This window comes from Gopherus evgoodei, chromosome 1 (genome assembly GCF_007399415.2).
Source record: "Gopherus evgoodei ecotype Sinaloan lineage chromosome 1, rGopEvg1_v1.p, whole genome shotgun sequence".
Classification (NCBI taxonomy): domain Eukaryota; kingdom Metazoa; phylum Chordata; order Testudines; family Testudinidae; genus Gopherus; species Gopherus evgoodei.
The window spans coordinates 243,463,447-243,479,313 of NC_044322.1; the positions used below are offsets into that span (position 1 = coordinate 243,463,447).

Consider the following 15,867-nt stretch of genomic DNA (forward strand, 5'->3'; position numbering starts at 1 on the left):
AACCAATCAGGAAACCGGATTTTTTCAACTTTGGGTGGAGGGAAGTGTGTGTCTGAGTCTTTTGTCTGTCTGCCTGTTTCCTCTGAGCTTTGGAGAAGTAGTTCTATTTTCTAGTCTTCTGTTTCTAAGTGTAAGGACAAAGAGATCAGATAGTAAGTTCTATGGTTTCTTTTCTTTGGTATTTGCATGAATATAAGTGCTGGAGTGCTTTGATTTGTATTCTTTTTGAATAAGGCTGTTTATTCAATATTCTTTTAAGCAATTGACCCTGTGTTGTATCATCTAAATACAGAGAGCACATTTGTATGTATTTTTCTTTCTTTTTATATAAAGCTTTCTTTTAAGACCTGTTGGAGTTTTCTTTACTTCAGGGAAATTGAGTCTGTACTCACCAGGGAATTGGTGGGAGGAAGAAATCAGGGAAATTGAGTCTGTACTCACCAGGGAATTGGTGGGAGGAAGAAATCAGGGGAGTTCTGTGTGTTGGATTGCTAGCCTGATTTTGCATTCCCTCTGGGGAATAGGAAAGTCCTTTTTGTTCCCAGGACTGGGGAACGGAGAGGGGGAATCACTCTGTGTAGTTTCACAGAGCTTGTGTCTGTGTATCTCTCCAGGAGCACCTGGAGGGGGGAAGGGAAACAGGATTATTTCCCTTTGTTGTGAGACTCAAGGGATTTGGGTCTTGGGGTCCCCAGGGAAGGTTTTTCAGGGGGACCAGAGTGCCCCAAAACACTCTAATTTTTTGGGTGGTGGCAGCAAGTACCAGGTCCAAGCTGGTAACTAAGCTTGGAGGTTTTCATGCTAACCCCCATATTTTGGACGCTAAGGTCCAGAATCTGGGAATAAGGTTATGTCAGAAGCCCAGGTGAGAGTGACCTATCAAACAAAAGGAAAAATTCAACCCCTACTGAAGATGCAACAGTGAGTGATAAGTAGAAGAATGAGGCACGCCAAGAGGCTCCTTACTCCCTAGGTGGTTCTCCGACTCTGAGTTTCTTTGCTATTCTTCTTCCATAACCAGGTGTTGGGCAATGGAGCATAAGGAGAGGAACAGTGCAGTGAACAGCAATAGCTGATGGTGCAATCCTGGACAATTTCCTGCCTGCTCTGGCTGGCTTAGTTCTGGGTTTACTTCTGCTGATTTTGTCCCCAAAGTTGCAAACAGGTTGTCAACCAAGTATAAAAAGACCTGGGGAACTTTTGATACCGAAATACTTATTTTCTCCGGAGCCAATCCATGAATGTCCCTCATGAGGCACCCACTGAGAGACTATGCAGACAGCATACAATTTGTTCATGAGGGATGCAATGAGGTGAGAGTGCCTTATGACATGGGCTTAAGACTGGCTAGATGCCTGCCCAGTGTTGGTCTGATTGTGCCTTCTTATTAGGCTTGGCAGAATTTGATTTTTATTTAATTTTCACAGATAAAAATGCTTTAAAATAAACAGATATTATTTTTATTGATTTACATTTCCCACAGTTGCACAAAATTATGGAGGGGTGGTTCAGACAATTATTTAGTGACAGTAGACATTGAGAATCAAAATGTTAAATCTTTAAAAACTGTTAAAACAGAAATTGTCAACATCACATGTCAAAATATATCAAGCAAACATCCTCAAATCAAACTCTAATAAATTCCCAAGCAGCACTTTTCTTACCCTGCCTTGCTGTAAATTCTGATAATCACTGATGGAAATATTTTCGTGTGTGTATGTGTATGTGTTGAAAGCGACATTTACTGATAAAAAATTAATCCTTCCAAGCCTACCTATAACATACTGGCGAGATCTGTAAAAGGTATATCCTGTGAAGGCCATCATACAGCTGTAAAATGAGAATGCCAGGATTAGTAGCGGAATCAGTCCGTGTTAAGGCGCATGAGGCTGCTAGTGCTCTCCTGATAAAACCATGTTGGAGTGCACTGCATGTGTGTGTGTGCACCTGGATTTACAGTACCAAATCAGATAGGAACAGTTCAAGCAGTGGAAAAATGACCCTTGTAATGCTGTCAAGGTGAATAGGCTCTATGGGAATGGATCCAGTAAGTGCTGATCACACAAGTTAAAGCCACTTACAAGTTGTCAGAGCTCTATGTTCATGCTTTTTCTCTGTGGGATATTAAAGATGGGGGGGAGGGGGACAGAGGGAGAGAAAAGGGATCATATTACATGTATATTGCTTATTTTACACTGATCTAGTTCATGCACAGTGACTGAAGTGCACTTCTTTCACATATGTCAGGGCAAAAAAACAACCCTTCACCCCTGTGCGCACACAAGAAGAAACTGCTTCAAATGCACATGCTATCAATACATTCCATACAACAAAACTGTCTGAAATGTGCAATATACAAGTATTATTAGATGATACAGTACGTTGTTTTGGTGTTCAATTAAGGCCAATGTCATGCAGGAAGTCAAAACAGATGACCATTCTGGACCATCCTAGCCTTAAAAAATAATAAAAATCCTATGAATGAATAAGAATACAAGTCAGTCAATTAAACTACGATTGACTGTTTCAGCAATGTCCAGGCAGAATACACTTGCAGGGCTCCTTAGAGGACAAGTTATATTTACTCATTTAGGGCTTGGTCCTCTACTATTGAAGTCAGTGGAAGGTGTACCTCTTAATTCAGTGGCAGCAGGAAAAGGACTTTATAGTTGAGAAAGCATCTGTCCTGGGTTTAGGTGCTGTACAAGATTGAAAATCCAAACTATAATGTCAAAGAAAATTTTAAAGACAAGGGATCTCACACCAGGCCAAAATACAGCATAGCCCATATGACAGTACAGCTCAGTGTTCCTTTGACTTTAATGGCACATTAATGAATAACATCTGCACAGCACGTGTGGTGAAGGATCAGACGCAAACAAGTTGAAAAAGCATAATAGCACCCCTGAGCAATCTCCCCCACAAGGTTGTTCTTCAATTTTAAGTTATAAGAGAGCAATATAAAATTGAATGGAAGAAAAAAAAAAAAGAGATAAGCAAGTTTTTCATCTAGGAAAGCAGCTTCAGTGAAAACACACTCACTTTTTCAAAAAGGGGGGTATCTAAGGCTTTTTAATGTAGAGGTTGTTGCACAGCTGTAATAGCACTATGGAGCTGTTGCAGGCTTTTGTGATAATAAACTGACACTTACTGTATCATTCATTTTTTTTTAAAAAGTCTTCAGATATACTGGACCAAAGGTTATCTTTATTTTAAGTAAAATTGAGAGTGAATTTAGCCCTCCTGAAAGCTGGAGACTAAAGCAAAGTTAGTCACATTCTCACAGGCAAGTGCTGTGCAAACATCTTCCCAGCATAGATCTCTGCCAATATACCTCAGCCCTGGATTTAAATACCTCCCTGATTTTCTACCTCTACAAAAAAAATTATAATATTCTAAATTAATGGTCCAAACATGTCAATTTACAATTAATGAAACTGCAATATCAGAGTGGAACATGGGAATGGGCTTTTTGGTTTGTTTTTAAATAAGGACAGTCCTGGGCCTCCAATGGACTGCTAATTTTGGTCAATTGGATCAAAGTCCATGATTTGGTTTGGCAAAGTGTAAACACCCATATGTACAAATATGTTTGCTTCTTTCTAAATGAGGATTTGAACCAAGGTCTCCCGATGTTAAAGGCTGACAATAAGAAAATTAGCAAATTCACATAATTAACCACCATGTGCAAGACAGACATCAGCAGATCGAACTTCAACTTTTAAAAAGAACAAAATCCAAAGTCAAGTCTCTGTTGCTCTATTTTATCCTTCATTCACCCTCTTGTGCCTAGATGTTGCACAGACCTCAATGTATGCATTATATTCCACATGCTAGGCAAAATATTGCTATCACTAATGGTGCTCTAAATCCAGACTATCTACTAGTAAATGAACAGACACACTCTGGATTTTTGTAATTAAGAGCAAAATTTAGTGCCTTCTGCAATAAAATAAATGGACAAACTCAGGTGAGCGAAAGTAGAGTCTGATCCTTAACAGAATGATTTAGCATTGGCAGTGGGGGTGGAAGGCAGTCCAGCTAGGTCAAAGCTGTCACATTATTGTAGTATGTGCTGTACGTGTGACTCTAAAGGGCATATCTGGATGCCAAGCTATTGTAAACGCACAAATCAAAGAATGAATGTAAGCACAATAGACCATGAGCCAACCTACCATTGTATTGTGCTGAGAAGTGGGAGTCCTATGGCCACAACTCTCTTGCGTCAGCAGAGAAACTGGCTGAAATTCCTCAGAGTGAGGCTTGTTGGGAAAACTCACATGTAAGGGAAGGTGAAAGGCTGGGAGCCCGTCACTCTCCTCTTCTTCCACTTTCTGTCTGCTTGTCACCATGGCTACCTCTCCATCTGCTTCCCCATACGGAGAGGCTGGTCGCTTGGAAGACATCCTGGAAGGAACAAAAGAGTAGAAAATAATGAAACCTCCAAATAAATCCTTAATGCCGTCATTGTGTGGTTACGGACCATTGTAACAGAAATGCCTTTTTTGTGCTGGCAGAGAGCAGGAAACCATCCAAATACCACTGCAAAGCATACACAATCAGGAACAATGGCCAAGCAGGTAGCAACAGAACAGCGCTTGTTTATTGTGAGAATAATACACTAATACAGCACTCTCTTGTACTCTGGCTTCTTAAACATGAAAATTCACCTAAGAACACTGTATAATGAAATGCAATTCCTTTTTAAAAATACCCATCTAGTTTTACATTTTGCAAGAACCTACAGAAAATGGGTCATCTCCCAATGCAAACTAGCATCAACTTAGCTTTTAAGGGACAATAATCTGTTTTGTTCTAATGATATCCAAGAAAGTAAAGTAAAATTAAAAAAAAATCTTGCTTTCAAGCTAAAATTTGTGTGTTTCTAAAACCATCTAACAAAGTGAAGGGTAAAATATAGTATTGTTGGAAGAAACTGATAAGGTTCACAAGTCTGGTATTTATAAGCCTCTAAACAGTTGGATGCTTAAACTATCTAAACTGCTTGACACTACAAAAATTGGGTTCTAAAGATTGAATGAAGATTATCTGTCAAGACATCCTATACTTCCAATTTAAAGTTGCATCAGAAATATCATAAAGCAAAACACAGAGAACAAACATAAAACATACATAGAAAACCACACCCAAACTTTCACTCAAAACTTGGACCCCCTAAAAAAAATTTCACAAAATAGTTCTGTTAACTTTCACACCCTTCTGCATCTCCTGTTTTCAGAAGAGACCAGAAAAATCAAAATGCCATGAGAAAAAAAGCTATATTCATCATGGTATTTCCATCCAAACCAAGCAGTAATAAAAAGCTCACAAGATAGCCCAATCCCATGAAATTTCTAACCTGGTTTTCAGAACAGAGAGTTCCAGATAAGTTTCCAAACATTGGGGACTTACCCAAACCTTCTGAGGTTTGCCATCACTAATTAATTTACCACTGTTCTTGAAAACCAAGGCTTGTGTGTGGCATAATGGACCTGTGTTCTAACAAGAGGCATCTGTTGTAAGGAATGGAATCAAAAGCAAGAAAATACTGATTTTAGAGGCAGGAACCCATTCAGCCAGGATATAATCATGGGGCAGTGGGGTGGACAAATAAACCAGCTATATTACTGAAAACAATACTACTACTTAATGAAAAATGGATACTCATGAGATAGAAAAGTGAAAATTGCAAATAAAAGTTATATGGAGGAGCTGAATAGTAGACGACTGCTGCTTCTCCAAAGTGTAGCAATTAGAATTCTAATTACACCTATTTTTACACTTCTCAGTTAAAACCTGTGTTTCAAAAGTCTAGCAGCCTCTTGCACCACATGTGGGGCTGCTGTGATATGAAGCATGTCCATATGATTTGGCATATTGAACACGAAATGGTTCTTGGCGGCAGTCAACTGGGTCTGAAAACAAACTGCGACTTTAAACAGTCCTTTGTTGTGACTTATTTTGCTTTTAATGATCTCATTTTGAGTTCTGCCCCCTAAACCATGTTAGATTAAATTAAGAACTCAGAACCCCGCAAAAAACCCACAGAACCTCCACTTAGTTGCATATCTCCAGTCCAGCTGAACACTCTCTATTATCTATATGTAGAGAATAGCCTGTATTTTGTCTTATTCCATTTGTTCCATTTTTCTATTTGTCTTGTTATATATAACACATCACCTGAATTCTGTTTTCTAAACTCACACAATCTGCATGCCTGCTCAGAAACATATACATATGGACAGAGTTCATCAGATAGACTTTTGCTAAAAGTAAAGTACTGTATGCTTAGCTGAGATGGCTGTAAGATCTTACAGCCACGTCTGAAGTCCCAGGACCCTAATTCCCTGCTGCAGAATCCATGTGAGTTATTCATATTCTGCAGTAGAGGAGACAGTAACCTATGTTTATGTTCAAAAGTGATTCTGAGTGCCTGTTTTTGGTTACTCAGTTTTAGATGCCTTAAAAAGAACTTGTTTTCAAGGAAGTCTTACTGTCTGAATATCAGGGCCCTTTATGGTGTCTCAAGTTGGGCATCTGAAAATTGAGGCACTCAGAAACATTAGTCACTTTTGAAAGTGTAGGCCCTAGATTTTAATGTAGCTAATGCCATGGAAAAGTACTGTAAGCTACTGTCAAAATTCTCCACAGCAATATATATTGTGACCCTTTTAGCCACAGTTTGGATCCCTGATCTGAAATGAGGGTCTCTTCCATATACTCTGTACCCAACTTGTGTGAAGAACTTTCATGGGCGTTAACACAGAATAAGTGCAAACGATGTCACACAGTTCCACTGTGTAGTAGGGAGAGGGGAATCTGACAGCATTTGAAAGTTATTCTACTAGCTCCACTCCTGAATATATGGTTCCCACTACAGTGCTCAATTAGCTTGCCAGGATTCATCACCACCTCCTGCTGGCCATTGCTTCCAAAGGGAACAATTTAAGTTCTTACAGGAAAATATAAAGAAGGGGAGGGAGTGGAGAAGAGATAGGTGACACATGCTTATTTATTTTTAATATAGAATACTATATTTTTGGTCCATAACACCATGGACCAGACTCTGAACCACACAGCAAAAGGGAGAGGAAAGGGAGAGGGCACAAGAAACTTTCTCCTACGTTGCCTAGCCCCCATAAGGTCCAGTCACAGTTGCTAGAGTTTGACAGAGAGCAAGGACTGCTCCCTTCATGCTCTACCCATCCTAATGCAAGAGCGACAGGTAAGCAGGTGGGTCCACAGTCCTGCTTCCAGTCTTCACTGGCTTGGAGACTGAGTAGGACACACATAGGAAACTATCTGCACCATTCTGAGGTGCACTCTCTACACACCTATCATGTGCAACAGGGAGTTCAGGGTTGGATTGTATCTTACTGGCTGCAGGGCTCTGTCCTGCCCTCTACTTGAGCCAATGTAAATCTGATACCATTTAGCCCTGTAATAACATTATCACAATTTGGCCTTGTAATAATATTATCACCATCTTTAGTATTTAACACCAATCCTGTACAATAGTATTTACTTTTTCACTACATACAGCTAGGAAACTCACACAAGTAAAGGCAAAACATTAAAACTATTCCAACCTGACACCCCATCCTAAAGGGCAGAAAACGTTAGAGGCTGTAGCAGCAGAAAGCATCACATTGTTCCGATAGGTTCATGGGCAGAAAACAACATGACAAGGTGAGTTCATTCACTGCTAGTCTTTTCATTATTTCCTCAGCTTTACTGGTCCCTATTATGAATCTTGAAGACTCCACACTTTATATCTTTGAATTCTCTCTCTCTTTCTCCCCTCCCCGCCCCACTTCACATTTTGAACATCTTCATTTTCCTACTGGGCTAATTGTAGGTATTAAGTGAGATTCCCATATCCTTTATACAAGTAAACCTGAGCTCCAGTTATAAATAATATACAAAGAAAAATGGTTAAATAGATAACCTTTGTTGCACAAAAACTTAACTCTTTTACCAGGTCTATTCTTTTCCTTACCTCTTTTTTTTTTTTTAATTCAGTGTGGCAAAGAATATACTGATATAACACAAAAATGCAACCATCTTGGGCCAAACCCTCAGCCAATGGAGAGTTACTTACATCAACTTACACCAGCTGTTACTTCCCTGAGCTTTGGTTCTCAGTTACACCAGTGTAAATTGTGTTTTCATACGGAGAGCAAGAAATAGGCATAGCTGGTAAAGACAGCTAAACAATGGACCAAATTCTGAGCTTTGATGCACACCTCTCTTTGAAATCAATACATTCCTGTGCATTGTATCAAAGACAAAATTTGGTCAAAATAATAGTATAACCACCGGTAGTTAAGAGTTGAATCAGAATTGAATTTTTACCTATCAACAATTCATTTCACCCAATATAAGCACAAAACAAAGCAATATGGTAATAATTTTCTGACGCAGACCTGAGTCCACAAAGTTCAGAACTGCACTCATACCCCAATGCTCATGTGCATTTGGATTCAGTTTTCAGCTAGTTGTAGAGATAGGCTTGAGTTGGATCCATGTTTGATCTGAATTCGTCCAAAAACTGAAGTGCAACTGAGGATTTAGATCTGATGTTCCAGTCCAGACCCATTACTAATTCACTTAAGAGGACCTTGTTCTTTTAGGAAACGTATCTTGGTTTGGAATGCAGAAAACCCAATTAGCAGTTTGCTGTCAATAGTTACATTTTTAGTTCAGCAAAATTTTATTCTTCTAATTCAAGGTAGGCCAAAATATGATCTATACCATACTATGCATGTGAGCTATCTGACAGCAGTAGGTTCTTCTTCCCTTCAGCTCCACCTGTCCATTCACTCTCCCTCAATTTATCACTTATTCTTTGTAGATGAATAGCATCAGGATTTCAGTCTTAAAGTCAAAGGGAGTTTTGCCATTGACCTCAATAGGGCCAGGATTTTCTTCTAAGAGAATAAATGCTATGTTGCCTCCAAATGCAACACTTTCTCCTCCACTTCAGGGAGTGCTAGTTCAGTCAAACCACTTCAGTGCACCAAAAAGTACAAGTTAATTTCTTCTAGATACATTTGAGTTTAGTTCATGGAAAATACAGTCTTTCAACAGGCTACACCTTTAAACAGAGGCCCATTTAAAAGTCCCTCTCTATATTTCAATTTCTTCATTTGGTTTTGGATCGTTTGATAAGTAATTGCATACCCTAAACAAATCCACAGAGGCAGCCAGTATTCAAGGAGATGGTGCCCTCTGGTATATAACCAACATCAATCCCAGTTCAATTGCTTATGCCATAAAATTATGAAACTCTAATCTTGTTACATTCAGCAAAATACCCCAGAAATGTTTCAGATATCCACAAAGGCTTTTGAAGAAATGGCTTATCCATGTTTTTAAAAGTGACAAATACAGATGTGTCAGGAGAAAAAGATATGAGACTGTAAATCTTAACTTGCTGGGGAAATAATTAAGGGATTCATCAATCATTACACAGCTAACACCATATATATACAGCCAAAATCCCATCAGCTGCCACAACCTACAGCAATCTACAGGTTAAAAACTCCCAAAGTCCTTCTGTTCTGACTATTTATAAATGACTTTGTATAATCTAGCATTAAGACCTGTAATTATAAAACAGCATTAAAACAGGCCTGCATAGTTATGGATAATTATAGCTGGTACACTTTTTAAAGAAATAAAAAGCTTTTCCATTCAAATACAGGCTTTGCCTTTTTGACAGCTCCAAGTCCACAGGATGTAGAGATGATTTAAATTGTACGTCAAAATTTTGACTGTGCAAGACTTTTTCTTTTTCCCTTATCAAGAAAGGCATTGTTGTTTTCTCACCATAACCAGGCATGACAGCGCCTGACTGTAGTCTTATAACTAGTTTCCAAATCAGCATGAAAATGCTCACCTCCTGAGTTTCTTCGCTTGCTAAAAGCTAAGTCCTTCTCATGAGCAGAGTTAAAACATCCAAACCCCTTCCGTGGATAGTAGACAAAAAGCTGCATTTTGGGGCAAGAATGGACACACAGAAAAGGCTATCAAAGTTCTCACCTTCTGCAAGAATTTAGAGGTAACAAACTAATAAGGAGATGGTGGCATGAATTTACTCTCTAAGGGCCTGATCCCTAGCTAATTGAGATCAGTGAAAAGACTTCTACAGACTTCTGGGGGCTTTGGATCAGACTGTGTTCAATCTTCTAATGACAGCATGAGACCAGAGGAGAAGAGCAGAGACTGCAGTGGAATCTACAGTGGCATCTTCTTTTAGTAAATGTAGTACTTATAGAAGGTGTTCAGCTGGGAGCCCTGGAGACTGCTTTTCCACAAAACAAGTACAGATTTGGCTTAGAGTTGGGCACCAATATAATGTTATATATCTATATCTATAGATATAAAAATATATATGTACACACACAGGTCAGTGACAGTGCAGAATTCCCCAAATACTCACCAACATATCTCACCTCTGACCATATTTAGATATGAGAAAACAGTTCTGTTCCCAGGTTCATTCAAGCTGTCACCTCTGACACTCCCAACAAGGGCTCCAAACTCATGTTAATTACGGTGGTCATTTTGGCACCATATTCCTCCCTGTTTACTTCCACTAAGTAAGTAGTACTTTCCTAACCAAACAGCCCTATTCATGTCATCAAGATGACCTGGGTAATAAAGCTATTACTCAACAAGTAAAGTTGGCAGAATCCAGCATTTTGTCCCACCAGGAACGGTGCTGTTACCCTATCTCCTTCTACACGAGTCAGTGTAGTCTGCTGGATCTGTCCACCAGCTTGGATACAAAACAGTTGCTGTGCCCAGCTCTTCAAGGCAGGCTCTCTTACACAGATGCAAAAAATGTCAAAAGGTAACAAAAGTGACAGTCCAGACCTGGCCTGATACTGCAAGGTCCTCTGCCCCATACCAGTAGCTCAAGGTTCACAGCCCTCTCTTAGTCTCAGGGGGACCATAGGACTTAACTGCCTTTTGCAGCTATCTAGGACTGTTGAGGGAAGTGTTTGTCTTTCTCTGTCTCTCTTACAGAGCTGTGTCCTCCATTTATATCTTCCAGCTGGGAATCAGAGCCACTCATTAGCTGCATCTGCTGATTCCCAAACCTGCTGGGCTTCTCCTTAGGCCAGGGCTTGCTGCTCCCTGACTCTGCAAGCCCCTCAAGGAGCAAAGTGCCCTGCTACAACTTCTGACAGGTCCCCCGCGGTGCGCCAGAGGCTGGTCCTGGCGGGAGCCACCAGGGTCGGAGACCTCCTGGACTACGACCGGGGAGGCCGGCTGGATCCCCTGACGCTCGCTCACCGCATGGGGCTCTCCAGACCTTGCACTCCCCGGCGCGTACTTCAGGAGGTGGAGGCCGCTTTGCCGCCCGCTGCTCGGGCCTATCTCGACCGGGTCCTGCGGGAGGGCACGCCCCGCCCACCCCCCACCCCAAACCCTCCGGACCTTTTCATCGGGCCTCTGCCCCATAGGCCCGACCGGCCCCCCCGTCCCTTCTCCGCAAGCCGGCTGCACGACCTGCAGCCGGTCCGTTTCCAAACCGTGCCGAGGAAACAGCTCTACACGCTCGTGCTCCACACCCGCCACTTCCTGATACGAAGTGGCGGGACCTCCTGCCACCTCTGGAGGGTGAGGAGCCCCGGTGGGCCAGCCTCTACTCCACCCTGGTCCCAAGGCCCACTGGGGATATCAGTTGGTGGCTCCTCCATGGGGCCGTGAGCACGGGCGTGTACTTGGCGCGGTTTACCCCTGTCCCGGACACCTGCCCCTTCTGCGGCGTGAGGGAGACCCTGGCGCATGTTTACTTGGAGTGCGCCAGGTTGCAGCCCCTACACCGGCTCCTCACAGCCATCCTCTTACGTTTCTGGTTACACTTTTCCCCTCACCTCCTTTTGTATGCACTCCCTATCCGTGGCCCCACGAAGTCCCGGGACCTCCTGGTCAACCTCCTCCTCGCCCTGGCGAAAAAGGCCATCCACGCGACCAGGGAGGGGAGGTTGGCCGATGGAGACTCCGGTGACTGTGGGGCTTGCTTCCGCTCCATGGTCCGATCACGCATCCGGGCGGAGTTCCTCTGGGCGGTGTCCTCTGGCTCCCTTGATGCCTTCGAGGAGCAGTGGGCGCTGTCCGGGGTTCTCTGCTCGGTGTCCCCGTTAGGTTCCCTCCTTCTGACCCTTTGACCTCACTCCTGTCCCTGTTCTTTTATTAGTTGTCCCCCGCACTCAGTGGGTTCTGTGGCCCTGTGGTTCCTCCCCTTAGGCTGGGGGAGGATCCTTTAGCAGTGGGCGGGCTTCGCCCGCCCACTTCCCAGACACCCAATAGGTACAACTTCTGACAGACTTCAAATAGTAACTATTTTGAATCACTTGCAGTCTGGCTTGCAATTTTTCACTGAAAACAGTTCTGCAGTTAAAAAAAAAATTAATCAACTAAACTGTGTGCACAAGAGTTAAGAGGAAAAATATGTCTCAGCTGTCACTCATACTGGGACATAATAATCTATTAATTATTACTTTTTAAGAACATATCAATCAGCCACCTTCTTCAAATGCATGTATGTTACAAAAATTTTATTAAAAAAAAGTTTTGAAAGGTTTTGCCTTTGCAGTGAATATGACTCTTAGTTAATAAAAACTAAGCTCACTAAGGTGGAGACTGTATAACAGTCTTGCATAAAAATTATTACAGCAGGTACAGTAGAAACCACTACTATAGTTAATTTTGCCTAATGATTTCCAAATTTAATTCTAGTATGTTCACTCGTTCTTCTCTTTTCAAAAACTTTCACTTTTCTGGATTGATCTTTGACTGACAGTGCTTTTTTTTTAAAAATAGTTCAGTTGTTTCTGCGTCAGAGCAAGGTGGGAGTGGTGGGGAAAGACCCTTTCTCCATTTTTTAAAAAAAGGGCACAATTTTAATGTACAACAGCCTTACTGCCAAAATAGCTGGAAAGATAGCTGATATTTATCATATTTATTCTTTTTGAGACTTGTCTCTGAGAATCCCAAGGGAACATGGTTTCAATTTGACTGCAGGTATAACTAGAAATAGTCAAAAACTTTCCCTCAAAACTTTTTTGTAAGTACAAAAATTTTCACATGAATGTCTGCTTTATTTGAAATTTTCTATTTTTAATTGGAAAAGTGAAAAACTGATAAAAGGGAGGGATCAATGAAGAATTGAAATTTTCCATTGAAAATGCTGACAATATTTTATATACCTCTATCCCGGTATAACGCGACTTGATAGAACACAAATTTGGATATAATGCAGTAAAGAAGCGCTGCGGGTGGCGGGGAGCTGTGCACTCCGGTGGATCAAAGCAAGTTCGATAGAACGCAGTTTCACCTATAACGCGGTAAGATTTTTTGGCTCCCGAGGACAGTGTTATATCGAGGTAGAAGTGTATTTTGTTGTTGTTGACATTTTCCATGGGGGTTGGGAAACAAAACATTGTCTGACTAGCTCTGCATACTGCACATCCACAGTGTATTCTGCTGACCTTGTGAAGCATACAGCTAATAAAAGGCTGGCTAACCTAGTTAAGAAATAAAATGGTTCCTGCAGTTTTGCTGAGGCTAAGAGCCCTTGCCTCAACCACTGCATCCTTTATAAGGTGATGAAGGAGCTCTTAACAAGAGGACAAGCTCCACTCACCTAGTGTAGACCTTATGTAGTTCTTATTCATCTGTAGACCTCAAAGAAAGGTATATATTATTTTACACTTTGCCTAGCTGCGGCACAGCAATGCTAAGTGACTTGTGCAACATCACACAGCAAACAAACATCAGCTTGAGATCTGGCAAATTTACTATACTGCAATGTCTTGTACTGTATGTTAGTTAAAAGAACTAAAAATCTAATACGATACCCAGAGTACAGAAACAGTATAGTTTCTGTAGGATTGGACCTTGCCTCTGCAGATGGGTACACTTTAAAAGATCAAGCTTCAGAACTTGGACTTTTGCAGTGCTCTCAGCAAGAGAAGAGCCCAGTATTCAAAAGGCATTTACAATCACAGTAAACACACTAATGTAATGGTGCCGTGTCAAACACGATGAGCATCTATCAGCACAAACTCTGAAACAGCAGGATGCAGTCATTGTTGATGTTTCAAGTAAACTGAGCCTGATCACTGGCTTCTTTCATGCAAAGAGTCTCTGCTTGGATGATTTTGAATTAAATCCACAAGCTCACTTATTTTCTAGTATGTCCTCTAAATTAGCCCTTGCCTCATTTTATTTCTTTACTGTTTATACCTCTACAGCCCTTTTCCTATTAATCTTTCCACTTATTAAGCATATCTTATTTTCTTCTCTTTCCTTTTCCTTTTCAATATTCATCCTTCTACCACAGTGGAAACTTCAGGTTTTGGTGTTTGTATTTGTTTTTCCTGTAAAGGTTCATGAACTAGTCAGCATTGGACTATTGAATGTCACAATCCCTACAACATTAGGTAAGCATCACTCCTTTGCCAGCTGAACTACAAATTGAGATCAGATCAAGTAATTAGACAATCAAAACACTGAAACCTTTGGAGCTTTATTGTAGAAACTGCTTTTTGAAAACAATGAAAAACAATATTTCTCAGTCAACCTCCAGTTTCAGAGTGGGAAAATTGTGCTGCATTCTGGAAGGAGTCTATTCATCTTTCCCCACACACATGGACATATAAATAATTTCCATTGACATTAGTGTCAAATGCAGCAAAAAGTGAGTCCTCTAAAAGTTTGACAATTATGAATGGCTTATGTATTACAGAGAAATGTGGACCCGCACAGGTTCACTTTGAAAGACTACTTTGACTCTGCACAATTTTGGGGGCTTACCCTTGCCCCTCCATAGTAATTGCTTAATCAAACTCAAACCAAATTCTTTACCAGCATAATATTAAACAATGAATAATGTTAGTTAGAATCAATATTAACAGCAACAATTCCCTACTACCAGAAGCCCTGATTTCAGTATGATGAGACTTTTTTTTTGACTCAGAAATCTAGCAAGAGACTGCCAGCTTTCCCCACTATTCCATGTTCTCAGACCCGGGAAGCCATTGCTTAATATTGTGATTTCCAAACAAACAGCTGCCAGGTTCATGCATTAAATATTTGATCACCAAGCAACAGACACACCCCACCATCTAAATACACACTGAAACTCTCTGATTTTGAAGATATTCTTATTTATTTTTAAAATAATAACCTTCCCTAATCAGAAGTCCTCTATAAATGGAAATGAATTTGGAACATCAAAAAACACAGAAAAAATTCTGGAGTTTTATTCTACTTTGCTCTAATGTAGTTCCACATCCGAGTCCAGTATGAATAGTTTCTGCTGTATTTATGTGTAATTCTAATAAACATATAGATATAAACTACATATACAACTCTTCCCTGAATGCATATTATACACACGCTTTAACACTTTTGCACCTTAACTATAGGTTTTGCTCCAACTGTAATTATATACATCCCACCTGTAAGTGCAACTCATATCTATGACATTTACAGAAGAAACATATATAATTACAGAGTGACACCTACATATGTAAGTGAAACATATATTTCAACAAGGGTTAATAGTATGTGTGTGTGTGTGTGCGCACCTGTGCGCGCATGTGTATGTGACATTCATGGCCTGATCCTGCACCATTAAAATTAATGAGAAGTTTACTATTGACTTAAATGGGAACAGGATTGGGGGCTCAGTGAAATCTTGTGTATGTATTTATTAGAATTATATATTATAGGCAGAACAACACTTCAGTTAAAGTGCCTAGAGTGTTTTCATTCTAAGATGTTATTTTCAGCTCTTTAACATTTATAATTTTGTTAAACTCCTTGGACTGATATTTGGCAAATACT

At 40.6% G+C, this 15,867-nt stretch overlaps 1 protein-coding gene across 8 annotated transcripts in view; it reads right to left on the minus strand.

Annotated features, from left to right (window-relative positions):
- Positions 1-15,867, minus strand: part of SOX5 (SRY-box transcription factor 5) — an 880,866-nt gene that overhangs the window by 338,015 nt on the left and 526,984 nt on the right. For 6 of the 8 annotated variants that reach the window (XM_030541505.1, XM_030541513.1, XM_030541480.1 and 3 more), the window contains one exon: positions 4,176-4,407. In XM_030541505.1, coding sequence (XP_030397365.1) covers positions 4,176-4,406 — 231 coding nt within the window. In that variant the 5' untranslated portion in view covers position 4,407. The remainder of the gene's footprint in view (positions 1-4,175; positions 4,408-15,867) is intronic. The other 2 variants (XM_030541529.1, XM_030541522.1) reach the window with 1 other exon arrangement.